General features: G+C 41.0%; 1 protein-coding gene across 1 annotated transcript in view; it reads right to left on the bottom strand.

Moving 5' to 3' along the window:
- Positions 1-24025, bottom strand: part of CAAP1 (caspase activity and apoptosis inhibitor 1) — a 51279-nt gene extending 27254 nt beyond the window's left edge. Inside the window, exons 1-4 of the mRNA XM_055131073.1 lie at positions 22888-24025; positions 16449-16649; positions 15419-15503; positions 13492-13567 (exon numbers count right to left, since the gene is read on the bottom strand). Coding sequence (XP_054987048.1) covers positions 13492-13567; positions 15419-15503; positions 16449-16649; positions 22888-23196 — 671 coding nt within the window. The 5' untranslated portion in view covers positions 23197-24025. The remainder of the gene's footprint in view (positions 1-13491; positions 13568-15418; positions 15504-16448; positions 16650-22887) is intronic.
- Between the last annotated feature and the right edge of the window lie 2565 nt (positions 24026-26590).

Here is a 26590-nt window from a genome sequence, read left to right as displayed (position 1 = left end):
CTGAGATCGCAGAAAAGCTGTCTCCCATTGTAAGGAATGTTCTAGACTCAGAAAAACCTGCCTGTTTAAACCTAGAAAGTAACTGGATCAAAGTTTGCTTCAAAATAACAAGTAAATTTGAGAAGAAAGAGGCTTTTTTTTTCTTTTTGGGTCACGCCTGGCAATGCACAGGGGTTACTCTTGGCTCATGCACTCAGAAATTACTCCTGGCAGTACTCAGAGGACTATATGGGATGCTGGGAATCGAACCCTGGTTGGCCTCGTGCAAGGCAAATGCCCTACCCGCTGTGCTATCACTCTAGCCCTGAGAAGAAAGATCTTAATATGTCAGGAGACAGCAGGTGAAAAGTATATAAATGTTTATTTTTCAGTGAAATATTCCTTAGACATTCCTTAAAACACCTAACTGCTAGGAACATTCCAGAGAGGGTCATCTGAATTTGATGAATAACAGGTCAATTTCAGAAGTTGAAATTGAACTTTATTCCAGTGATGTTTAATAGTAACAGTTTACAAAGGCTCCTATTATTCTTTTTACAGGGGCAAGCTCAGTTTTATTGACACTTCTTGAGTTTAACATCTGACTGAACACTATTGCCCCTTTGAAAGCTGTTTATAAAAACTATTCAAGGAATATGTTACAAATCAAACTCTAGTGTCAGTTGAATTAAACCCACTGGACAGCTGCAATCCATCAAAAAAGTTCATGGATGCTTTTCCCTTATTAAAAAAATAAAACAGTAAGCAGAAGTGTCAAGATAGCTTAACAGAAAAACTACTGCAGCTGCTAATCTCTGGATTTTTTTTTTAAATAAACTAATAGTCTTACCACATATTCCAGCTAGAATTCAGATATATCAGCATGTTCTATACATACAATTCAAGTTTTCCACTCGGAGGCGTTGGTGGTACAGTGGTGAGCATAGCTGCCTTCCAAGTTTTCCACTCAATAAGATAAAATGACCAGAAAACTTCATCCAGCGGAACAGCTCAGAATTTACAAGAACATCTTAACCTAAAGCAACCACTTACCCTATGTATTTATGCATTTGATTCTGTCATTCTACCTTCTCTAAGACACCTCACTCCAACTATAAGGAGCAGTAGGCAAAAACCTCTCCAGTTGATATCTAGCACATTATAGTTACCAACACTATACTACACCCACTTATTCTTTCCATTTATTTTTTTTTAAGATTAACAATATGTTGTGGCCAGGGATATGGCTAAGAGGTAGAGAGTGTAGATTAGTGTTTATATGAGTTTATATATTGTATGTATATAGTAGTATATATGAGGGGCTGACTGGAGAGATAGATAGCACAGCAGGTAGGGCATTTGCCTTGCACACGGCTGACCTAGGTTCGATTCCTCTGCCCCTCTAGGAGAGCCCAGCAAACTACCAAGAGTATCTTGCCCGCAGGGCAGAGCCTGGCAAGCTCCCTGTGGCGTATTCAATATGCCAAAAACAGTAACAAGTCTCACAATGGGGACGTTACTGGTGCCCGCTCCAGCAAATCGGGATGACAGTGATACAGTGATATGCGGGCCTTATATATACTAGTTTCTATGAGGTCTTCGGTTCAAGCCCTAGTACCATAAAAAAAAAAGAATAAACAAATACATATTCACTTTAAACAAAACTTCACATTTTAGTCTCCTAAAAAAGAATATTTACATGATCATTTAAAAATATTTCCTACAGAAGAATTAACTTGTAAAACAATTTCCTCTAAATTTTATTAAATAAACATTTTAGTGAATACAAATAGTTCTACTTACACATATTACCTATACTCTCATTTAGGAAAATCTAGGTTTTGGGGGGCTGGATTTTTTTCTTTAAGTTAATAATTCAGAGACAGAGAAATAATCCAGAGGTTAAGGCGCTTCCCTTGCACACAGCTGACCCAGGTTTGAATCTATCCTGTATGTTCCCTGAGCTCACCAGGAATGATCCCTGAGCACAGAGCCAGGAGTAAGTCCTGAGCACAAAAATCAAAAACAAACACAGGTTAATATTTCAAAATTAAAATTCAGAAATAACTAATATAGAACATACCCATTCTCTGCCAAGAAAGAAGCTGCAACAAGAACAAGTTTTAGAAGACTTATTTAGATCCTACTTTACAGTAAACTTTTTGGGTTTTTTTGGGGGGAAGGGCAGATATCCAGCAGTGCTTCAAAGGTAGTCTGGGCAGTGCTTGGGGGACCATGTGCATCTCCAGGGATCTCAGTGGGATCTGCTGAACAAGACAAGTTCTTTTTCTTGAGGGGCTGGGGGGGGGTCACACCTGGTGATACTCAGCAAGTACTTCTGGCTATGCTGGGGGACAATGTGGGGTGCCAAGGCTTGAACCCAGGTCAGCTGGGGCAGTGGGGCAATAGGAAACACCCTACCTTCTGTGCTACTGCTCTGGCCCTAAGGCAAGTTCCTTAATCCTTAAACTACCTCTCTGGCCCTATTATATTTTAAGAATATAGATTTTTTAATATTTATTTATCTTCTAGAACTATATTATTTTCTCATCATTATCTGCATGAAATACAATTCATTTCACTAACATCTCCTCACTATCACTCACTTAAAGCACATTAATAACACCTTCACTATCACTCACTTAAGGCACACTAATTTAAGATATCAGAGCAATCCTAAAATAATTCTAAGATTTTCCTAAAGTGTTTATGTTCTTTCCTTTATATATAAAACTTCAATCTTCTTTCTTTATGGCACTATTTAAGACAAATCTCAGTATGGATATAATGTCTAGAAAATAATCACCTCACATTATAGATCAAATTAACAGTGGGGTATCGTTTTTAACACTATTTTAGAGAAAAACCAGCTTCTTTTCCAGCACACCTCCAAATGGCAGCAATTTAATTTCAGGTCTCCATATTAGCTTATTTTCTCAAAACTGTTGTCCTTATCAAGTGATTTGCAGTTCCCTGTAATAATAATGTCAAACTATTTGCAAATTTTGCCATAACTCTTAATTACTTTAGAATACTCCAAAATTATAAATATTACAGATTTTATTAAAGACTATTTACAATAGAAATGTGCACATTTTCCAATCTATGGTCCATTAAAATAAAAATTTCATGGGGCCGGAGCAATAGCACAGCAGGTAGGGTGTTTGCCTTGCACGCGGCCGACCTGGGTTCAATCCCCGGCATCCCATATGGTCCCCCAAGCACTGCCAGGAGTAATTCCTGAGTGCAAAGCCAGGAGTAACCCCTGAACATCGCTGGGTGCGACCCAAAAAGCAAAAATAAATAAATAAATAAATAAATAAAAATTTCATCCCTTACTCTCAAAAATGTATGCTAGACTCTCAGCTGATTCCTCCGCCCTCCCAGACCTCTGCTCGCTCCTCCACCCTTGCAGCTGAGGTGACACCCCCACAGGACTGGGTCCCAACAGCCCCCATGCCTGCCCTACACCATCTCAGCAGGCTCATCTCCACATCTCCTGAACTGAAGAACCCTGTACGAGAGAAAAGTTTATTCATCAAACTTCACACTGCTCACACTTACATTTACTGTCACTGGATGAAGATAGGCAGGGAAAAAAAGGAGCCACACGCAGCCTGATTCCCCCAGAAATTCCCATGTATCTTTATGTAACTGTAAAGATACATCCCCACAAGGCAAGAGCACAGCAAGAACACAGCAAACATAATGGGGGAGATGCCTTGAAGCTCACCAATCGATGAGTAAGAACAATAATCTCTAAAGACGCTGAGTGTTGGAAGGCACCACCACCAATAAGCTCTGTGCATTCTCAGAGAAGGGCTTCAGTGACCCACCCCATGGTGGGGATGTTTAAAGAGTTCACAGAAACTATGGCACAGGTAGCCAGCAAGCTATAAGAAATTATGAGCCTAGTATCTGGAAAAAACCCGAATGCCCCAGAACGGATGACTGGCTGAGGAAACTTTGGTACATCTATACAATGGAATACTATGCAGCTGTCAGAAAAAAGGAGGTCACGAATTTTGTATTTAAGTGGATGGGCATGAAAAGTTTCATGCTGAGTGAAATGAGTCAGAGAGAGAGACAGACATAAAAAGATTGCACTCATCTAGGGTATATAGAATAACAGAGTGGGAGACTAACACCCAAGAATTGTAGAAATAAGTACTAGGAGGTTGACTCCATGGCTTGGAGGCTGGCCTCACATTCTGGGGAAAGGGCAACTCAGAAAAGGGATCACCAACTATAATATAGTCGAAGGCCATGTGGGGGAAGGGAGTTGCGGGCTGAATGAGGGCTAGAGACTGAGCACAGTGGCCACTCAACACCTTTGTTGCAGACCACAACAGCTAATTGGAGAGAGAGAACGGAGGGGAATGCCTTGCCACAGTGGCAGGGTGGGGTGGGGGGAGATGGGATCGGGGAGGGTGGGGGGATGCTGGGTTTGCTGGTGGTGGAGAATGGGCACTGGTGGGGGGATGGGTTCCCGAGCTTTGTGTGAGGGAAGCATAAGCACAAAAGTGTGTAGATCTGTAGATGTGCCCTCAGGGTGGTTCACGAATTAAAAATAAATAAATTAATTAAATAAAATAAAAAATATATATATAAGTCAAAAAAAATCATTTAATACAATATAATACAATGCCTATTGTCCTTGACATAAATAAGTGTTAAACCCTGGCATCTACAATCTATTACACTAAATTCTATTTTGTACTGGATCACATCAAAAAAAAAAAAAAGAAATTATGAGCCTAAATGACAAAACAGGAGTAGCAGGAATTAAAGTTAATTAAAACAAACAAACAACTTAATAAAAGGTCAACAACAGCATCTGAGGAAAAGATCAAGGAGCTCCAAAATGACAGGAAGGAACCCTCTAGAAAACAACAGAAAATGAAAAAAAAAAAGGGGAAAAAGAAAAAGAAAAAAAAAAGCCTGAAAAGAAATGAACAGCACACCAGAGAACTATGGGAAGAATTCAAGAGGAACAATGTAGAAATCATCCGTCTCTGAAGAACAGAAAGGCAATTTTGAGGAAGAACTACTAAAGAAATCATGGTAAGAATTTCCTGGAATTAAGAGGCTTGCAGGCACGGAGATCCAAGAGGCCCAAATGGTCCCAGAAAAAAAGACCCTAATAGAAAAACTCCAAGACATGGTATAACCAGAATGACAAAAGTCAAAGACAGAAACAAAATATTGAAAGCAGCAAGACCACAAAAGAAAGTTACATACAAAGGAAAGCCCAGAAGATTCACAGCAGATCAATCAAATGAGACTCTGTACCAGAAGAGAATGGGGGGGGGGGGAGAGAAGAGGCAACCGCTTAATTCATAGCCTTGAGACCGGTTTTGAAAGACAAGACAGACCAGTTGGAAAGATAGTGCAGAGCCCAGCTAGAGTGCATGCCTTGTATGAGGCAGAAGGGGGCTCGATTCCCAACATTCCATCCGGGTTCCCCGAGCCCGGCAGGAGTGATTCCTCAGTGCAGAGACAGAAGTAACCCCTGAGCATTATCAAGTGTGGCCCCAAAACAAACAAAAAAGAAAGACAAACAAACTTCTCAGCACTCTGCCATTTAGTAGGGAACTCACTCAATACTTATGCTTGTCCTCTATCAGACTAAGAAAAATTTGCTTGCTAATTTGCTTGCTAAGAAAAATCCCTAGCTTGCTAACCATTTTGCCATTTCCAAAAACAAATTAATCCTTTAATATCAAACTGCCATGTCTATTCAGGAGAATTTTTTAACATCTGCATAGATTTTTACTACAATCTTTTACTTACTAATGCAGACACTTAAGCATTATCTATAATGCAATAATTTCTAACATGAAGACAAATTTCCCTTTTTAGGATAAAGCATAATTTTATACTTTTATAGGCCCATTCACATTCCCCCTTAAATTTTTAACTTCCCTCTCCTCATGTTTACTAAATTGTATATTTAAGATACAATGAATTATCCAAACAATTAATTTTTTAACTTATACTAGTAAAAGTTGTTGAAAATAAAAGCTATCATTATATTGATTTACAATTTTGTAGAATTTTTAGGAGTTTAGCTCTATTTATCTATACATTTGTAGGTGTTACCACCTCCACAATAAGTAACTTTTAAAAATATCTCTCTCGTAAGTGGAATATAAAAAGAAACACAGTAAAGGAACAATGGATAGCTACTGACTGAAACTGGAGATTCTGTCTACAGAACTGAACTTTACATGGGAGGAGGGGGCAGCCAGGAGGGGCCCTTGGGACCCTGGTGGAGGGTAGCAGGCTCTCTGGTGGTAGGTGTGGTGTTGGAATAATGGTTATATAAAAAGTATCATTAAGAGTACTGTATGGGCTGGAGCGATAGCAAAGTGGGTAGGGCATTTGCCTTGCACGTGGCCGACCTGGGTTCGATTCCCAGCATCGCATATGGTCCCCTGAGCACAGCCAGGATTAATTCCTGAGTGCTGAGCCAGGAGTAACCCCTGAGCAGTGCCGGGTGTGACCCAAAAACAACAACAACAAAATAGAGTACTGTAAATTCCAGTACCTCAATAAACATGGTGATTTTAATTTTAAATCCATTTTAAACATGATTTTAAGTTAACATGGTCGAACCAAACTCAGAGCCCAGCACAGCATACCCACCCTCCCACCCGCCAGCTCTGCCTGGAAATACCCTACAGGCACCAAGCACCACGGGTCCAAGGAGAACGCCACAGCTGAGCTGAGCACTGAGCCAACAGATCCACACAGTCAGGCTGAGTTCTGCCAGGCTTAACCTGGGCCTCCTGAGAACTTCTTGAGAGACCCAAATAAATGAGCAATTTAAGGTTTTTTTTTTCTAACTACCAATTTATCTGGTAGTTATAAACAAGAACATAAGGTATAACAGAGTTAAGTGAACTATCTTTTAAACAACAGTAGAGAATTAAAAAATTGGGGAAGGAAAACATGTATTTAAAACTTGACCTGAAGTGGTGATGGGGGTGGCGGGAATCAGCGTGGGTATTTGGCTGACCCCCAGTGCCCCCTGTACATAACTTCTCATAGGTTGCCCAGGCCTCTCTGCCAGGACTGAATGGCCCGTGAATGACATTATAATAACTAAATGGTGCATGGCAGAAGAAAGGTTCCCCACCCCTACCTTAGAGTTAAATGTCACTTGAACACAGAAAGCTGAAAAATACAGAGACAGTGTAAAACTGTAGAGATAGGGGCAGGAAAAACAGTAGAGGGAGTAAGGCATTTGGCTAAACTTGGTTCAATCCCCAGATCCACACAGTCCCCTAAGCATCTCTGTGCAGTCCTGGAAGTGCCCAGGTGGCCAGGTGACCCCTGACCACACAACTCAGGGCTCAAGAAGCACTGCATCCTCAGGTCCTGGCATGAAGCCACTAGTTCAGCTGTCTGAGAGTCACTGGGACGAGCTCCAGGGACTCCTGAGCACCCTTTGTGAGAACCTCCCTCTAAAAAATTGTAAAGATAATTTCAGAATTTTTGTTTGTTCACAAACATTTGTATATACTTCTGTATTTTACTTTATTTTAGTTTTGTACTTCCGTTATTTTAAAACAGCGGTTTGTAAGACGACTTATATAATGTATTAAATACATCACACATACACATTTTGAAGCATAAGCCTCCTGCTGAAATTTAACACTTTTAGTTTTAGACAGTACCACCGTTATTTTCCTTAAAAGAAATGATCAATTATTTCACAAGGGACAGGGATGTGGCTCGGAGCAGAGCATATGCCTGTGTGAAAGGCCCTGGATGGAAAAAGGCACACAGAGGCCAGAGAGATAGTACAGGGTGAAAGGTAATTGCTTTGCACATGGCAGATCCTGATTTGGGCCTCAACACCACATATGGTCCCAGAGCCACACCAGCCGTGAGCAAACACCTTGCATTAGCTGTTCTTTTTAGTTGTTGGGGTTATTCTGGTTTGTTTTTGTTGCCATTATGATCTAAATTTAATGGCTTCAACACCAAGAAGTTAATCTTTCACTCTTCTGAAAACTAGCAGTTCAAAAATGAGTCGTAAGTGTTAGAATGAATGTGTGGATGGGACTGTCCTTCTGCAGCCTCCAGAGAACCCATTTCTGTATCTCACCCAGCTAAGAAGCTGCTACATTCCAGAGCCTGCAAGGCCTTTCCTTGAGTCAAAGCACTGTATTTTTTTTTTAATTTTTAATTTTTTTGCTTTTTGGATCACATCCGGCAATGCACAGGGATTACTTCTGGCTCTGCACTCAGGAATTACTCCTGGCAGTGCTCAGGGGACCATATGGGATGCTGGGAATTGAACCTGGGTCGGCCAAGGGCAAGGCAAACGCCCTACCTGCTCTGCTACTGCTCCAGCCCCAAGTCAAAGCACTTTACCTACTTCCCATTTCTCCTCCTTGTGTTTACACTGACTCCCAGTTATCTCAAAAAATAATCTTCTTACCTCATAATCCTTATTTTAATCAAGTTAGGAAAGTTCCAATAGTCACGTAAATCAATATATTCAAGGGGAGATCTAGGGTAAATCAGTATGTTCAAGGGGAGATCTAGTTGTGGAGATCTCTAGAGGGAGGTCTTAACCTGTGTACCATATATATGTTCAACAAGATTTTTTATAATTTTTGAAAAATTTTTAAACAGATATTATATCTAGGGTCTGAAAATTTTCTCTCTCAGAAAGCTGGAACTGAAATCCTAACACTAAAATGGGATGGGATTAAGGCCCCTGGGAAATTGTTACCCACTCCGGCACTCATTAGTCAGGCAACTCACACAAATCTTTTTGTTCTGAATTCAAATTTACTAATATTAAAACTGCTCTATGTAGCTGGCAAGTACTTCGCAATCTTCTGTCTGGTTCAATTCAACATAGCACACTTTAATTTTCACAAAATTATTGCTTTGGGGTTGTCCTCTAGTTTAAGAACGCCCCTCCCTTATTACTCATAAGTATTTCATTTTGTTTCTGGGCCACACCTGTTTCAGACAGGAGTACCCCCAGCCCAGTGCCAGAGGTTGCTCCTGCAGCTCCTGCAGTACCTGAGTACCTGGGGGACCAACTGTGGCATGCCGGGGACCAAACCTGGATCGATGCATTCTAAATATGAGTCCCAGCCCTTTGTGCAACTCGCAGGGCAAATTTTAGTCTTTTTCCAAAAATAATCTCCCCAGTGCTGTCAATTTATATTACCTTGAAAGACAATTTTATTTCTTGACTACCATATTATTTAACCTACTACCCTGCCATCTTCTTCATGCTCTCCACTTAGTTTGTTTTTAAAACCACTAGAAAAATGTTGGGAATTAATGATCGTTTAACAGTCTTCCTGTCTAATTCCTTGTTCAAATTCATCAAGTGACTAGTTAAGTTTGCTCAGATGTATTTTATCATGTCCATATTCCTTGTATATTTCTTTTTAACTTTTTATTTATTGGGGAAGGGGTCTGGCCACACACAGGAGTGCTGAGGGGCTATTTTGGGCTTAAGGGATCACATTTGGTGCTGGGGACTCAAACCAGGGTCTGTGGGACACAAGACAAGTGACTTAACTGCTGTACTACCTCCCCACTGTATTTCTCTTTTAATATACAGTTTTACAGCATACAGTATACCCTTAATACACAGTTTGCATAAATGACTGCTGAAAACTATCAAAGGTCCTTTTAGCAATACTTATCTGACCACATAATTTCCTTCTTTTATTTGCTGATATGAATTATAATAGCCTTTAAATTAAGTCTCTTATAAATTCCTTAAGTAAATCCTACTTGGACAGTGGTATAATTACTAGATAATTTGCTGAACTAGATAATTTGATAATTTGAGTTTAACATGTTAATACTGTACTTATAATTTTTGTATCTGTATTCACAAATAAGATGGTCTAATTCCCCAAACATATTTCTGGCACTACTTATGAGATTTTTGGTACTAATGTTATGAAGAAACTATAAAGTGAAGGCCTTTTCAGCTATTCTTAAAATGCTAAAATTGAAAAAAAAAATACACACAAAATAGGGCGATCTGTCTGAAAATAATACACGGCATTTTATTCAGTATTTTATCAGTTGTAAACACATTATATATATATATATATATATAATTTGATTGTAAATCTACCTGTCTCAATGCTTTCTCAAAAGCAGACCTTTAGGGCTACATAGACAGCAGCTAGGGAGCTTGCCTTGCATGGATGCAACCCGAATTCAATCAAAAATTAACTAGTGTGATCCCTTGTGCCCAGCCAGGAGTAACCCAGAGCCAGCATTCAGCCCTGAGTACTGCCAGATATGGACCCCAAAACCAGCTCCCCAAAAGTGTAAAGGATTTAAAATTTTTTGTGGGGAAGGCGGTAAGGGTCAGACTACCCTGATGGTGCTCAGTATTTAACTCCTCGCTCTATCTATACTCAGAAATCACTTCTGGTGGGCTTGGGACTTTATGGGGTGCCAGTGACCAAATCCAAATCAATTACATGCAAGGTAAGTGCCCAACCTGTTGTACAGTAGCTCCAGTCCTGTGTTATCTTTTAAAAGAATTACACTGCTAATCTAATTGGCTACTGATTAACGGTAGTTCTAACAAGAGAACAGTAACACTAGTGCTCAAGCACTAACCTGGACGATGCCTCAAAAACTGGGAAAAATAAATTGATTTGAACAAAGGCAAAACAAACATAATAAAGCAAAAGTTTAAATAAGTCATCATTGTGAGTAATACTAAGAAACAAAATGGCACGGGGGCCGGGGGGGGAGTGAGGGGGCCCCAGAGAGATAGTATGATATACAGGGCACCTGCCTTGCACACAACCAACCAGGTTTGGGTCTTAACATCCCATATGGTTCCCTGACATGGCCAGGAGTGACCCCTGATTGCAGAGCCAGGAGTAAGCCCTGAGCACACCAGGTGCAGCTAGAAATCCCCAAATAAAACAAAAGAAGAAGAAAATAAAATGAAACTAAATGGTCAATTTTATTAAGAAACTTAAAAATACAAAAGTATCAAGCCTTATAAATTCTTCAACTAGGGCTGAACAGGTAGTACAGAGGTTGAGATGCTTGCCTTACATGATGCCACGCTGCAGTTTTGATCCTAAGAATCATATACAATCCCCTAAGCACCACCAAGACTGATCTCTGAGCACAGAAGCGAGAGCACAGAAACAAGAGCATAGAACCAAGTCTTGGGCCGGGGCCGATACCGGCTTGCGCTCCACCGAGATTCGACCCAGGTGGCCATGCTTTTGCACAGCCGCTTTGCTGCTGAACGACCAAGATCCAGAGCCAGCTACATTACTTCTGGTCCCAGCAAGTGCTTGCAGCCATGTCTCCAGACTGTGAACTAAGCTTTTGCCCCACGCTGGCTGAGGAGGGAAATATCCTTCCTCCTTGGTTTTTCTTCCCTCTGGGAAGAAGCGGCGTGGTGTCCGCCCTATTATGGGACTTTTAAACAGGTATGAACTTGGTGGCGCGGGGGAAAAAAAAATGTGTTTTGAACTTGAAACAGCGGGACACTTGGGCAGTCTAGGGCTGGGGCCAATACTGGCTTGTGCTCCGCCGAGATTTGACCCGGGTGGCCATGCTTTTGCACGGCTGCTTTGCTGCTGAATGACCAAGATCCAGAGCCAGCTACATTACTTCTGGTCCCAGCAAGTGCTTGCAGCCATGTCTCCAGACTATGAACTAAGCCTTTGCTCCATGCTGCCCCAGGAAGGGAAATGATGCAATTTCCAACTTTAATCTCCCTGGACTTAATTACTAAAATGCAGAAATCCTAAACCACGCGGCCGCTACTGCGGCCACGTGACTTTATATCTCTTCATTCCCATCAGTAGAAAACTAATTATCAAATGTTTCCTTGTCAATAGGGCCGTATGTTTGGGGGATAAACTCCAACAAGAATAGCGGGTTCTAAAAACAAGCACGAAAATGTGTAAATCTGTAACTGTACCCTCACTGTGACTCACCAATTAAAAAATAAATAAATTATATATAAAAAGAAAAGAATAGTGAGTTCTGTGTTGAAACTCCAACAACAATAGTGAGTTTTGTGTTGAAATATAGAATGTAATCAAGGTAAAGAGAAAATGAAGTGAAATTTATCAGTTATGCAGGTGGGGGTAGAGGGGCTGAGGGGTGGGGGGTGGGAGGTATACTGGGGTTTGTTTTTTTTTGGTGGTGGAATATGGGCACTGGTGAAAGGACGGGTGTTTGAGCATTGTATAACTGAGACATAAGCCTGAGAACTTTGTAACTTTCCACATGGTGATTCAATAAAATAAATTAAAAAAAAAAAGAGCATAGAACCACACCTGAGCACCACCAGGTGTGGTGGCCCCCAAACAAATAAAATTCTTAAACCAGCAACCAGAAGAATATGCTACATAAACAACTCAAAGCCAATTGTTTTGCAGAATAACCAATAATAAAGCATCTTAAAAAGCGGCATTAATTTTTTTCACTCGGTATTATGTATAAATCACCAAATGACTAGAAATCAACTGACTGTGCGACAGTCAAGCAATACGATGAGTTTTACAATGTCTTAGTATGAAGAGATTATGACACACTCTACAGTTGCAACAATAAAATTATCTTGCTTTAGCAATTCTTATCTAAAAGCATCCTAACAGGCATGAAAAGACACTAAAGATTTTCAGTTAAACGTGTGCTATTTTTTTATAGTACTGCTTCTGGAAATCTATTCTTACCTATTACCAGCTACAGCAAAATATTGCAGAGAGAGGGGAGAGATACAAGTCAGTCCTTGGCAATAACAAAAAAGACATTGTTTTAGTAAAAAAAAAAAATGTATCAATAGGCATGCACAAGTTTCAGTCTCCAGCAAACAACACACACACACACTCACACATACATACTCACATATATACACACACACACACACACACACACACACACACACTCATATACACAGAGCCAACGGACAAGAATATCAGTAGTTCAAAGTTCCATGAGACATGAAACAGTGCATAGCTTCTTGATCAATCAGCATCCCCATACTTTAGGCATTATTTTATCATAACAGTAATCAAACAATATGCCTCCATAAGATTAGTCACCTTAGTCTCTTTTGGAAAGTAAGATTACATCTTCTATTAATAGATTTATAGAAAAATTCAGTGAGGCAGTATTTTAAGCAATCAAAAAATGCCTGGCAGAGTAACTGCTTGATAAATATTGGGTATTATTCATGATATATTCAAATTCCAAATGAGAGAGGTGATTCTGCTTAAAGCAAGCATCACTGTTATTCTATGTCTGTGAATACGACTTAAGAAAATTCTTTTAATACTGAAAGTGATTAACTTCATCCTTACATATACACCAAAGGGCAAATGATTACCAAGAAAAAAAATTCAATCTTTCTATATTGCTGACTTATTTTATATGTACACAACATAGGAAAACAATCACATTCTAGAGGTAAGAAACCACCAAAGGAATAGCAGAGATTTTGAAATGAAAATGAGCTTTGTGACTTACTGACTGACTAAATCAGATCCCATCTTAGAGCCATCATCGGCCTCCTCTTCCATATCAGAGTCCATACCATTGTCACCTTATAAATGAAATAAACTATTGAAAGCATGCGTATAAAAGGTCAGAATAATTTCATCATTACACAAAAGTGTCACTTTAAAAGTGATGCACACTGAAGAAATTTACAGTTGCTGAATGATGACACTTTGGAGGTTGGGGAGATAGTTCAAAAAGCTGGAGTGCGTGTCTGATAAGCTCAACAATCCCCTACACTGCACACGGTTCCAATAAAGCATCTCTAGGAGAGTTCGGGCAGCCTCGAAGTACTACTAGGGGTGGTCTCCACCACTGGTAGGCCTCAGCAGCACTGCAATAGCCAGACCAGGCCTGCCTTAGGCAGGGCAAGCTTTGGAGGGAGTGGTACCCAATTTCCTGGGGCACTACTCAAGAGACCCCTGCCCAACAAAAGACAGACAAAGGATGATAACTTTTAGATGCCTATATAATTTAAATAAATTTTTTATCATCTATTAAACATTTCTCATTTCCCTCCACTTATCTATTTTTAACTATTTATCTATTTTTAACTTTATTTCCAACAGAATGTGCATTTATTTTCTTACAGATTATCCACATATGTATATATGTATATATCTACTGGCAGAGCTAAAAATTCTGTATAGATAACATTTATATATTTATCTGTATAGATAAAATTCTGTAAAGATAACATTTAAACTGAATGTTATCTCTGGTATTAAAAGTTGTTCCCCACCCCCTTCTCTCCTTATGCTAATGCTAAAATTCTTGTACATTTCTAAAAGAAGAAGAAGGAAAAAAAAAATTCCATGAAATTCCAAAGTCTATGAGCATTACCACAAATAAGAATGATAATTCAGGAAGACAGACATACACATGTTGATAAATTGTAGCTAATTCTAATGCTGCATCTAGCTTTTATCAGCAGTATGCAGTCGGTAACTATGAGCAATACGAATATGAAGTGAAACTAAAGAAGACTTTCTTCTCAAAAGTTAATTAAAAAAAAAAATTGGATGGGAGGGTGACATCTGCTGTGCTTGGGAGCAAATCCCAGCAGTGCTTAGGGAACCATGTGGTCCTGGAAATCAAACCTGAGCCTTCCACATGCAAAGCACGCACTCTAGCCCACTGAGCTATCTATCACCCTGGCCTCAAAAGTGAATTTTTAAATAGCATTTTGAGTTAAAAATCTCCTTCCTTCTACAGGAGGAGTAGAGGATGGGCTGCCACACACAGTGGTGCTCAGGGGTATTTAGTGTAGAGGATCAGATACAAGGCTTCCCAAAATGTCTTGTATGTTCCCAAACACCTGAGTCACATCTCTTCTCCCTCAGTAAACATTTTTGTTTCACATTGTTATCATAAACAAACTTTCATTCTTACCTAAATGTCTGATTTAGGAAAAACATTTTGATTTCCTTTTGTGAAATAAATTTTGTAAGTAAATTTTATTTATAGACTGTACTCTTCCTATGTTGGATTCAGAAAAAATACATACAAGCGAAAAGTAATTGTAAGGAATGGAGAGAGTACAGTGGGGAGAATGCTTGCCTTGCGGGCAGCCAGACCAGATTCAATTCCGGGATACTCCATGTGGTCCCATGAGGACCACTGGAATGATCCCTGCGTGCAGAGTCAAGAGTAAGCTCTGAGTACTGCCAGTGTGGCCCAAAAAACAAAAATCATCAACAAAACACATTTATGAAACTCTATTCTTAAAAGCTATTCTAATAGCTAAATTTTTTTCTCACTACAAATAGATGCAAAAATATTCAATAATTACTCAATAATGCAATTCAAGTAATATTCAAATAAGAAAAATACATACCAGAATTTATGCTAAATATAGTATTAACAGTTACCAGAAAGTAGAAATACGTATTCTTACCCTCAAGAATCTTCAAGATTTTTTTTTCAGACAGGAGCTCTAACTGTTCCTGGCATAATTTCTTAATTTCTTCTACTGAACAGTTCTAAACAAAATAAATTTTTTAAATGAATTTTATATAATATAGCACGAATATAAACTAGAAAATAACAATCCAAAAATAAGGCAGCTTAGCAAAATTTTACAATAAAACTAAAAGTCATACTTTCAAAAGAAAAGCAGAAAATTGGTAATTAAAATGATTATGATTACAGAGAACAGAAATATAAAAAGTCAGGTTTACTACTAAAAAGAAAAAACTACAGTGTAAGTTTGGTACCTTTAACTAACAATAAAATAAATGTAATAGAGTCTAATAGAGGAATATAAAATAATTCCCTTAAAGGTTTAAGTATTCAAGTACTGGCTCTATACATCTTAGATCTTGAGTGTAATTAATCTCTATTTCAAGAATTATAAATTAAAATACCATGTATTTCTCCAACTTTGAGAACTACAGCAAATCTTTGTCAAGTACTGCAAAATAAGCTATTACTAGTCATTGTTGTACATGCTGTTACACCATAGCACAGATCTTAAAAATACCAAATAGAGGGACCAAAGAGATAGTACACTGGTTAGGGGATTTGTCTTGCACACAGACAACCTGGGGTTCAATACCCAGAGTCTATATGAGCCACCAATGGGCACCACCGGGAGCAATTTCTGAGCACAGAGCCAGGAAAAGCCCTGAGCATTACCAGGTGTGATCCCCCTCCCCTGCAAAAAAAAAAATTCCAAATGGAATTTTATCTCCAATTTGGTTACTGATACTGCTTACCTTTAATTTCAGAAATTCAATAAATTCCTTACCTAAACATCAAAAACTTCCCCATTCTTTTCTTAGCTTATTTTTGAATATACAAGGACATTTATGATCCTCAAAAAAAAAAAAATCCCTCTTTCCCTTTCTGACAATGCTTTCACACTGAAAATATCCGAATGCAATTTTCATTATGAAGATAGTATGAAAATGTATGTACTGACGTACCTTTAATACATCAGGAAGCATCTTCTGTAGCTTCTTCTCTCCTATGATACAGAAACACTGCTGAAGCATTTCTTTTTTGTCAGAAATATAGAAACTAACTGGCTTTAATGACACAGTCAGGTCCAGTCCACCTTCTTCAAGGTCACTGTGCTCTGCCAAGAATAACTCTTTTTCCAAAGTTGGTAAAAGATACTTGGTTTCCTAAAGTTAAAAGAATTTATAAAGAACAATGAAATACTACTACTTAAGATGTACGGAAGATGTATATAATGTCATATGCTTTTATTTAATAAATTATTCTTCACTTAGAAATTTCCAGGGTCTGGATGCAGCTCTGTGGAAGAGCACCTGCCCACTTTACATCACATATGAGGCCCTGGGGTCAATACCCAGCTCCATAAAAGCAACAAACAGATTGATCTAGAGCCATAGGTAAAAACATCAAATGTTAAACTGTTCTGTATTCATTTGTTTTCTTTTGGGAGGCCATACTGGCAGTGCTCAGAGCTTACTCCTGGCTCAGGGAGCACTCCTGACAGGGCCCAGGAAATTCTGTGGGATGCTAGGCATCAAAGCAGCATCAGCAGTGCACAAGACAAGTGCCTTCTCTGCTGTACTATCTTTCCAGCCCCATTCAGTATTGTTCATCTTACTTGCCAACTGCAATAAACTCAACAAATTATTATTATTATTATATTATTATTATTATTGTTATTGTTTTTTTGGGTCACACCCGGAGATGCACAGGGGTTATTCCTGGCTTTGCACTCAGGAATCACTCTTGGCTGTGCTCAGGGGACCGTATGGGATGCTGGGAATCGAACCCGGGTCGGCCACGTGCAAGGCAAACGCCCTACCCACTGTGCTATCACTCCAGCCATCAACAAATTATTGTATAATGAAGAGATACTATCTTAGAACAAACAAAAATATATTTTAAATAGCGCCCTATAATTTTAGACTTCTGAAGAATTAGAATATTTCTAGCCTAAAATATGCACCGAGGCAGGGCTCTTGCCTTGCATGTAGCCAATCCAGGTTCAATCCCTGGCACCCCATATGGTCCCCACAGTACCTCCAGGAGCGATCCCTGAGTGCAAAGTCAGGAGTAAATCCTGAGCATCAGTGGGTGTGGCCCCAAAGCGCACACCCCCCGCCCCCCCCCCCCCCGCCGCCTAAAAATGTTTATATGAGGCTGGAGTGACAGCACAGGGGGTAGGGCATTTGCCTTGCACACGGCCAACCCGGGTTCGATTCCCAGCACCCCATATGGTCCCCTGAGCCAGGAGTGATTCCTGAGTGTGGGGCCAGGAGTAACCCCTGTGCAGTGCTGGGTGTGATCCAAAAAGGAAAAAAGTTTATGTATGGAAATCTGATAGCAAAAATATTATAAATCTCTACAAATCATACTCAAGAAAAACTGAAAGCCCTCCATCTAGATCAGGCACAAGACAAGATTACCCACTCTAACCACTGGGATTCTTGCCATATATATGTTAGGAGTAAGAGATATTAAGGGAATTCATATTGGAAAGAAAAAATCAAGATATGATTTTTCCAGATGATATATTATAATTAGAAAACCCTAAAGATTCTGACTCTGAAGCTGGAGTGATAATACGATGGGTAGGGCACCTGTCTTACACTGGGCTGACTCATGTTCAACACCCCATACTGCATACGGTCCTTCATGAGCCCCTCCAGGAACGATCACTGAGCAGAGTCAGGAGCACACCCTAAGTATGGCTGGATGTTTCCCAAAAACAAAAGTATAAAAAAATAAAATTAAATTAAATAAACTGTATAGCAACACAGAAGGCTACAAAATGAATACATAGCATTCCTATGCGAAACAATAAAAGAGAAGAGATATAATTTTTAATCCCTTTTATAACTGTTCAGCACAGCGCGTAGGGCATTTGCCTTGCATGTGGCTCACCCAGGTTAGATTCCTCCATCCCTCTTGGAGAGCCTGGCAAGCCGAGTATCCTGCCCGCACAGCAGAGCCTGGAAAGCTACCTGAGGCATATTCAATATGCCAAAAACAGTAACAAGTCTCACAATGGAGATGTTACTGGTGCCTGCTCGAGCAAATTGATGAACAATGGGGCAACAGTGCCACAGTGCTTTCTAATTGCACCTCAAAAAATTCAAGTACCTGGGAAGCCTAACAAAAGAAATAAGGCTTAAGAAAACAAAAGCGTGTCCCCTGTTCAAAGAGCAAGAAAATTAATATTGTCCAAATGACAATCCTATCTAAAGATTAAACAGAATCAATGCAGCCCCTAGAAACATACTCATTCTTTAAAGACATAAGCTAAATGATGTTGAATTTATATGAAGTAATGAAACACCCCAAATAGCCACAGCAATCCCAAGAAAAAAAGCGACTTGAGGCTATTATTATTATTACTCAAAATGAATTAGAGACCTTGATATTAAATACACAAATTATATTGAAGAAAACACAGGCAGAAACTTCATACTAAACCTTCAACAACTCAATGCCATTGGCCAAGCTTTTGGAAAAGAAGAGAACAAAAGGAATTGTATCAAATTAAGAAGCTTCTGTACCACTTAAGAAATGATGACCCCACAGATAAGTGAAAATATCTGCATACTTGCTCACCACTCATCTGACAAAAAGTTACTATCCAAGATACACAAAGTACTAGCATAACTTAACAAGAAAAAAAAAATTAATCCCATCCAAAAATGTGGAGAAGAGATAGAAACAAACATTCCCAAAGAAAACAGAGAAATGGCCATTACGTATATATCACTTATCATCAGAGAAATGCAAATTAAAACAATAAAATATCATCTCACAGTAGTGAGACTGGCACACACAAATAGAACAAAAACCTGTGTTGGCATGGATGTGGAGAAAAATGAATCCTCAGCCATTATTGGTGGGAATGTCAACTATTTCAACCCTTTTGGGCACTTCTCAAAAAATTAAGAATTAGAGGCCAGAGTGATAGTAAGTGGGTAGGGCTTGCACATGGTTGACCCAGGTTTGATCCCTGGTATTCCTTATGGTCCCTTGAGCACCACCAGGAGTGATTCCTGACTGCAGGGCTAGGCACAGCCCCTGATCATCATCAGGTATGATCGAAAAGCCAAATATTTTATTATAATGATTATTATATTATGTAATGTAATAATAATAATAATAAACAACTAAGAATTTATGAACCAACAATTCCATTTCTGGGTATCCACCAATAGCCTAAAAAGAGTATTCAGAAAATACACTTGCCCACATATGTTCACTGCAACACTATTCACAGCAGCCCAAATCTGGAAACAACTGAAGTGTCTAAGAACAGATGACTGAATAAATAAATTACGCTACACAGCCAAAATGTAACACAACAGTAAGGCAATAAGGAAAGATAAAAACCTGCTATGTGCTACTACATGGACAGAAGTATAGAATATTATGCTGAGTGAAGTCAGCCAGGAAGTGAACAGATAGAGAATGATCTCTTTCACATATGGGATATAAAGAAGCTGGTGTGGACAACAGGAGAAAGGGACTCTCATGCATTGTTGGTGGGAATGCCGACCAGTCCAGTCTTTTTGGAAAATATGAGCATTCCTCAAGAAACTAGAAATTGAGCTTCCACTGGACCAGCAATACACTCTAGGGAACATACCCTGGAGGCCCAAAAACACAATACAGAAAAGTCATCTGCACTTCTCTGTTCACTGCAACACTGTTCACAATAGCCAGAATCTGGACACAACCCACGTGCCCAAAAACAGACAACGGATAAAGAAACTATAGTACACTACATAACGGAATACTACACAGCCACCAGAAATGGACCCGGAGAGTATTGTGCTGAGTGAAATGAGCCAAAGGGAGGACAGACACATGATTATACTCATTTGTGCAATATTAAAAAAAACATAGTATGAGGGGCTGGAGTGATAGCACAGTGGGTAGGGCGTTTGCCTTGCACGCAGCCGACCCAGGTTCGAATCCCAGCATCCCATATGGTCTCCTGAGCACCGCCAGGGGTGATTCCTGAGTGCATGAGCCAGGAGTGAGCCCTGTGCATCGCCGGGTGTGACCCAAAAAGCAAAAAAAAAAAAAAAAAAAAAACATAGTATGAGACTAACACCCAAGGACAGTCGAAACAAGGGCCAAGAGGACTAGTCCAAGGTTGAAAATTCGCAGTGGGGGTCAGGGGTGGGGAGGAGGAAGAGAGGAAGAGACAGGAGGAAGAAATGATCCCTCTGAGGGTTGAAAGTAGCTAAAGCGATAGACATCATAACCTTTCAGTACCTTTATCGAAAACCAAGGGGGGTAGGGAGTGTGTGTATGTGTGTGTGTGTGAGAGAGAGGGGGGGGAGGGAGGGAGGGAAGGAGGAAAAGTATCTGCTTAAGAGGGTAGGGGCTGGTTGGCGAGGGGGGGATGACGGGGATGGGGGACGGGAGGGGGTGACTGGGAACGGGGGACATTGGAAATGATGTACACTGGTAAAGGATGAGTGTTGGAACACTGTATGACTAACTCCCCATCATGAACACTTTGAAACTGTGTACCTCAAGGCAATTCAATAAAGAAAGTATAATAAGGTAATAATAAATGTCCCAAAGCAACAGTCTGTGAGCTAATAAACAGGACTGAGCTTCCCATATGGGGATGAGTAAGTCTTGTTAAGCAGGGGGACTTTGAGACAAATGGTGTGAGGAAACTGACAGTCTGGTGGGGCTGTGTGGTACTGGAATGCTGCATATAGAAACCCCATCACTGTATTGTAAAACATTGTGACTAAAATTCTTTAAATTGTCAATGTTAGAAATAACAATTGTACAGGAAGAAGCATTATTACTTACCAGGAGCTGCTATTTTTAAAGCTATTACATACCTTAATCACATTCTAAGGCTACAGTTTAAGAATTTATGCCAATTTTTGCCTTCCACTTCACTAATCTATACCCTATCTTCGCACACTCCTACTCCGAAGGACCATCATTTTTCAAATCACTTAAATGAACTCTAGCAGTTAATCTAGGTCTAACCAAGGCTTCTACATGTCTTTCAGTGACTTCAAACTGCTATTACTAGGTAACAAACATATCTAGTTTTCATAGTGACTCATAGTCACTATTTTTATTCCAAACACAATGACTTTATTTGAATTACTAAAATAAAATGTGTACTCCTCTCAACTTATCGCGTGTTTAGGGTTGTTCTTGGTTTGGTGGCCAAATCTGTGGTACTCAGGACTTACGGGTACAGTGTTCAAGGTTCACCCCCGAGGTTGTTCAGGGGTCCAAATACAGTGTCAGGGATGGGGCTGAGGAAAGCTGTGTGCAAGGCAAGCGCCTTTATCTCTGTATTATCTCTCTGGTCTGTGTCTCTAAACCATAGCCTAAGACAGCCTTCCCTTCCCATTACGTACCATCTCATAAACCCAAGATCAATAAATTAAAACACAATTCAAAATTCATTTCCCTAGGAAAACTGTCCCCAAGATTTCTCCCAATTGGACCAGATAGATATACAGAAGGTAACTAGCCTGGGTTCAATCACCAGCCCCCACATGGTTCCCAGAGCACAGCCAGGAGTGATTCCTGACTTGAGCGAGTCAACCCTGAGCACCGCTGGATGTGGTCCCCAAATTAATAAACTATAAACCTAAATATTCAAGTTAATAAACTAACAAGAAGTGCCCGGAGGGGGACGGGAACTAACTGCAGATCCCAAGCACACAGTAGTACACAATTCACCTGGAGGGAATTGCACAACAAACTGTATATGGTAGAAACTTCCACATGCATCTCACAAGAGTTAGTGAAGAGAATATGTAACAGTAATAATGGGAAGAGTTAGAGAGACTTCCACGGTTTCCCTTTGTTTTTGTGGTGTATGTATTCACTCAAGTTTTATCAAAGAGCAGGCTGACAGGGGAGGGAGGTGGAAGCTCTTGGCTTGTCTAGTCCGAATTCGATTCAAAAGCAGGGCGTTATTAACAAACCACGACCACACACACACTTCCTTAACGTCCTTTGCGCTTCAATGTTCTCATCTTGGAACGTGGAGTTAATCGACCACTAGGAAAAGGCGGAGAGGAAAAGCGTGGCTCGAAAACAAACAAGAAGGCATGGAACGCTCACGCCCGACTCCGTAACTTCCACCGAGTCTGGGGTGAAGCAGGGTGGAAGTTTTGCAGAAAGCAAAATGACTTAGCTGGAGAGCAAATGCAAAAAAAAAAAAAAAAAAAAAAAAAAGCACCCACGTTTAAGTTCAAGACCAGCAAGCAAGTGGGGCAAGCTGGGGTGGGGGTGGGGTTGCTGGAAACGGAGAGCTGGATGGAGCCAGTGAGCCCCCACGCAGAATCCGCTTCGGGTGGCTCGGGGCGAGGCAATTAAACGTGCATCTGTGCCCCGAGCGTTTGCAAGAGGGGCGCGCGCACGCACCTGCTGGAGGGAGCCCGAGACACTGGAAGATGAGTCAGTGCTCCGCCGCTTCCGGCGCTCGCTGCGCTCCGCGCCGCTGCTCCCGCCCCAGCAGCTGCCTCCGCTGCCGGCGCCGGGGACGCTGCCCGGGAGGCTCGCGTTCCCGCAGCAGCTGACGCTCCCGCAGCCGCTCGTGCTCCCGCAGCCGCTCGTGCTGCCGCTGCCGCTGCTGGCGAGCGTCGGCACCAGGTCCGGGGGCGCGAGCGCGGCGGACGCCTCTTGGCTGCTTCTTTTGCGCCGCTTCTCCCGAGAAGACTTCTTTCCCGTCATGATCGCGGTGCTCCAACCATCCGGAGAGAGCCGGGGACGCTGGCCGAACCAGGGGCCACCGTGAGCCCGCTGCGGCGCGGCGCGGCGCGGTGCGGCGCGACACGGCACGGCACGGCACGGCACGGCACGGCGGCGGCGGCGGCGCTGGCGGCGCAGAGCTGACGTCACTTCCGACCGTCGCTGTCGGCGGGAGCCTCGTCGGGACCAATCGCGAGGCGAGGAAGTCAGCTGGAGTTGGGGCTTGCCCCGTCAGTTGTGTTTGCTTTGCGGGCTGGCGGCCTCTGCCAAGCACGCCCAGGGATGCTTTGCAACCGCTTCTTGGCCTTCTCAATACCGTTTTTCGAAATTCAAGATAACAAGACTGGAGCCCGAGGGATAGGGCAGCATGTAGGGGCTCTTGCCTGCGCCCAAACCCTTGGGATCCCCTGGGAGTGACCCCTGAAAGCAGAGCCAGGTGTGGCCCGAAAACGGAAAAACAAATGCATGAAGTCTACAAGACGGCAAAGGTGTGGTGTTTGGCTCTGCATTTGCATTTGTCTTCCCAAATTTTATGACACTAATGTTATTACCATAAGGCTTATGGGGATGGGTTTATCGGCGACATAACCCCAGTGTAAGAGAGGGAAGACCTGAGTTCTTTATTTAGGAATATGGTCATAGTTGTCTCTTGGTGCTTAGCACATGAAAGTTGAATCTCAAATCCCGAATCATTTGATGCTTCTTACACAACAGGGAGATTGAACTGTAGAGACGACATTGCCTTTTTAGGTAGAACCACATGGAATTACTTTCTGTAGGTCAAAACTGGTTAAATATTGACACGTTTTTATATGCTTCAACTTGTAATATAAGAGAGCTTAGAAGTTCCAAGACTATAGTCTGAACTTATACTTCAGCACACAAGTGCTTGATTGCAAATGCTTTTAAGTTGATCTGAACTAGGTTTCTATCACCTGCAACCTAAAGTCTAAACTAATATCACATGTAACATTCAAGTTTTTCCATGATCTGAATGGAATTTTTTAATGAAACCCCATATCTTTACTAGAAATATACCGTCTAAGACTTATTCGACAATCTCACCTCTTCTTACCTTACTGCAGTCAAGATTCGACTTTCATGTGCTGAGTCACTAAATTTTGGGGTGATTTGTTAAGGAGCAACAGGTTACTAATATAGGATGGTTTTAGAAGTGTTTTACAAATGTAAAATGAGAAAAATCTTAACATTATGTCCTGGCATACACACTTTAAATTCAATGATAACTTTTTTTATTAATTAATTTATTTATTTTTAATTCGTGAATCACCATGAGGGCACATTTACAGATTTATACACTTTTGTGCTTATGCTTCCCTCATACAAAGTTCGGGAACCCATCCCTTCACCAGTGCCCATTCTCCACCACCAGTAAACCCAGCATCCCTCCCACCCTCCCTGATCCCATCTCCCCCCACCCCGCCCTGCCACTGTGGCAAGGCATTCCCTTCTGTTCTCTCTCTCTAATTAGCTGTTGTGGTGTGCAATAAAGGTGTTGAGTGGCCACTGTGCTCAGTCTCTAGCCCTCATTCAGCCCGCAACTCCCTTCCCCACATGGCCTTCGACTACATTATAGTTGGTGATCCCTTCTCTGAGTTGCCCTTTCCCCAGAATGTGAGGCCAGCCTCCAAGCCATGGAGTCAACCTCCTAGTACTTATTTCTACAATTCTTGGGTGTTAGTCTCCCACTCTGTTATTCTATATACCCTAGATGAGTGCAATCTTTCTATGTCTGTCTCTCTCTTTCTGACTCATTTCACTCAGCATGAAACTTTTCATGCCGATCCACTTAAATACAAAATTCATGACCTCCTTTTTTCTGACAGCTGCATAATATTCCATTGTATAGATGTACCAAAGTTTCCTCAACCAGTCATCCGTTCTAGAGCATTCGGGTTTTTTCCAGATTGTGGCTATTGTAAATAGTGCTGCGATGAACATACATGTGCAGATGTTGTTTCGATTATACTTTTTTGCCTCTCTGGGATATATTCCCAGCAGTGGTATTGCTGGGTCAAATGGGAGCTCAACCTCTAATTTTTTGAGAGTCGTCCATATTGTTTTCCAGAAGGGCTGAGCCAGTTGGCATTCCCACCAGCAGTGTAGAAGGGTCCCTTTCTCCCCACATCCTCTCCAACAGCGGTTGCTTTTGTTCTTTTGGATGTGTGCTAGTCTCTGTGGTGTGAGGTGGTATCTCGTGGTTGTTTTGATCTGCATCAATGATAACTTTTATAGTTTTTGAATCACACCCTCTGGGTTTCAGGGTGTGAACCCCTGTTACTCTCAGTGGTATTGAAAGAACATGCAGTGCCCAAGACGGAATTCAGATCTCTCACTGGCAAATCATAAGTCCAACCCTTTGAGCTTTGTCTCCAGCTATATATTTAAAAGATGAAACAACTATTCTAGATTAAGAAATCACAGAGGATTTTGGAGATAGCTCAGTGGTAGAGCACATGCCTACCTACCATGTGTAAGACCCTAACTTGGTCCTCCTGAGCACTACAGCGTATGGCATTGACAGACCCAAAACACCATTGCATGACCCCCAACTATCGCCACGTGTAGTCCATTACAAAAAAAAAAAGTGGTGGACAGGAACTGAGCAATAGTACAGCTGGTAAGGTACTTGCCTTGCATGACGCCAACCTGTGTTACATCCCTGGTACCACATACCGTAACCTGAGCACTACAGATAAAAGCCCTGAACACTGCTAGGAGTGGTTCAGAAACAAAAGATAGATGGGGAAGAGGCAGGGACATGAGAGATAGCTCCACAGGTTGGAGGGCATGCTTTCCATGCAAGAGGACTGGATTGGATCCTGGCACTGTATGATCCCCAGCACTGCCAAGGTAATCCCAGAACACTGCTAGAGAAGGTGCCCAAAGAAAAAATTAAGAAAGGAGATCATGGAAGCTATCACAGATGACTAAAGACAGATAAACCTTATTTATTTAGCTTCTTGGAAATTTATGAGGCTTTCCTAATATACAATGAAATTTATTTAAAAAAATTATTTGTTAGCAATTAAGCTTGTTCATATACTTGGTCGATTATACTTGGTATTATGAAATTCCTAGTTCAAATGTGATACTTCAGTTATATATAAGAATATTCAGGGCTGGAGCGATAGCACAGCGGGTAGGGCATTTGCCTTGCACACAGGCAAACCGGGTTCGATTCCCAAAAAAAACAATTTTTTTCCTTAAAATGTCTATTTTTAGAAGGTGCATATTGAAGTATTTAGTTGATTATTGTACACGTAAAGCTTTTTGGAGGAGAGGCCACACTCTACATTGTTCAGGAGTTAGTCCTGGCTCCGTACTCATCACCCCTAGTGATCCTCAGGGGCCC

Source organism: Sorex araneus, chromosome 1 (assembly GCF_027595985.1).
Source record: "Sorex araneus isolate mSorAra2 chromosome 1, mSorAra2.pri, whole genome shotgun sequence".
Taxonomy (NCBI): Eukaryota; Metazoa; Chordata; class Mammalia; order Eulipotyphla; family Soricidae; genus Sorex; species Sorex araneus.
This window is presented reverse-complemented; position numbering and strand designations above follow the sequence as displayed.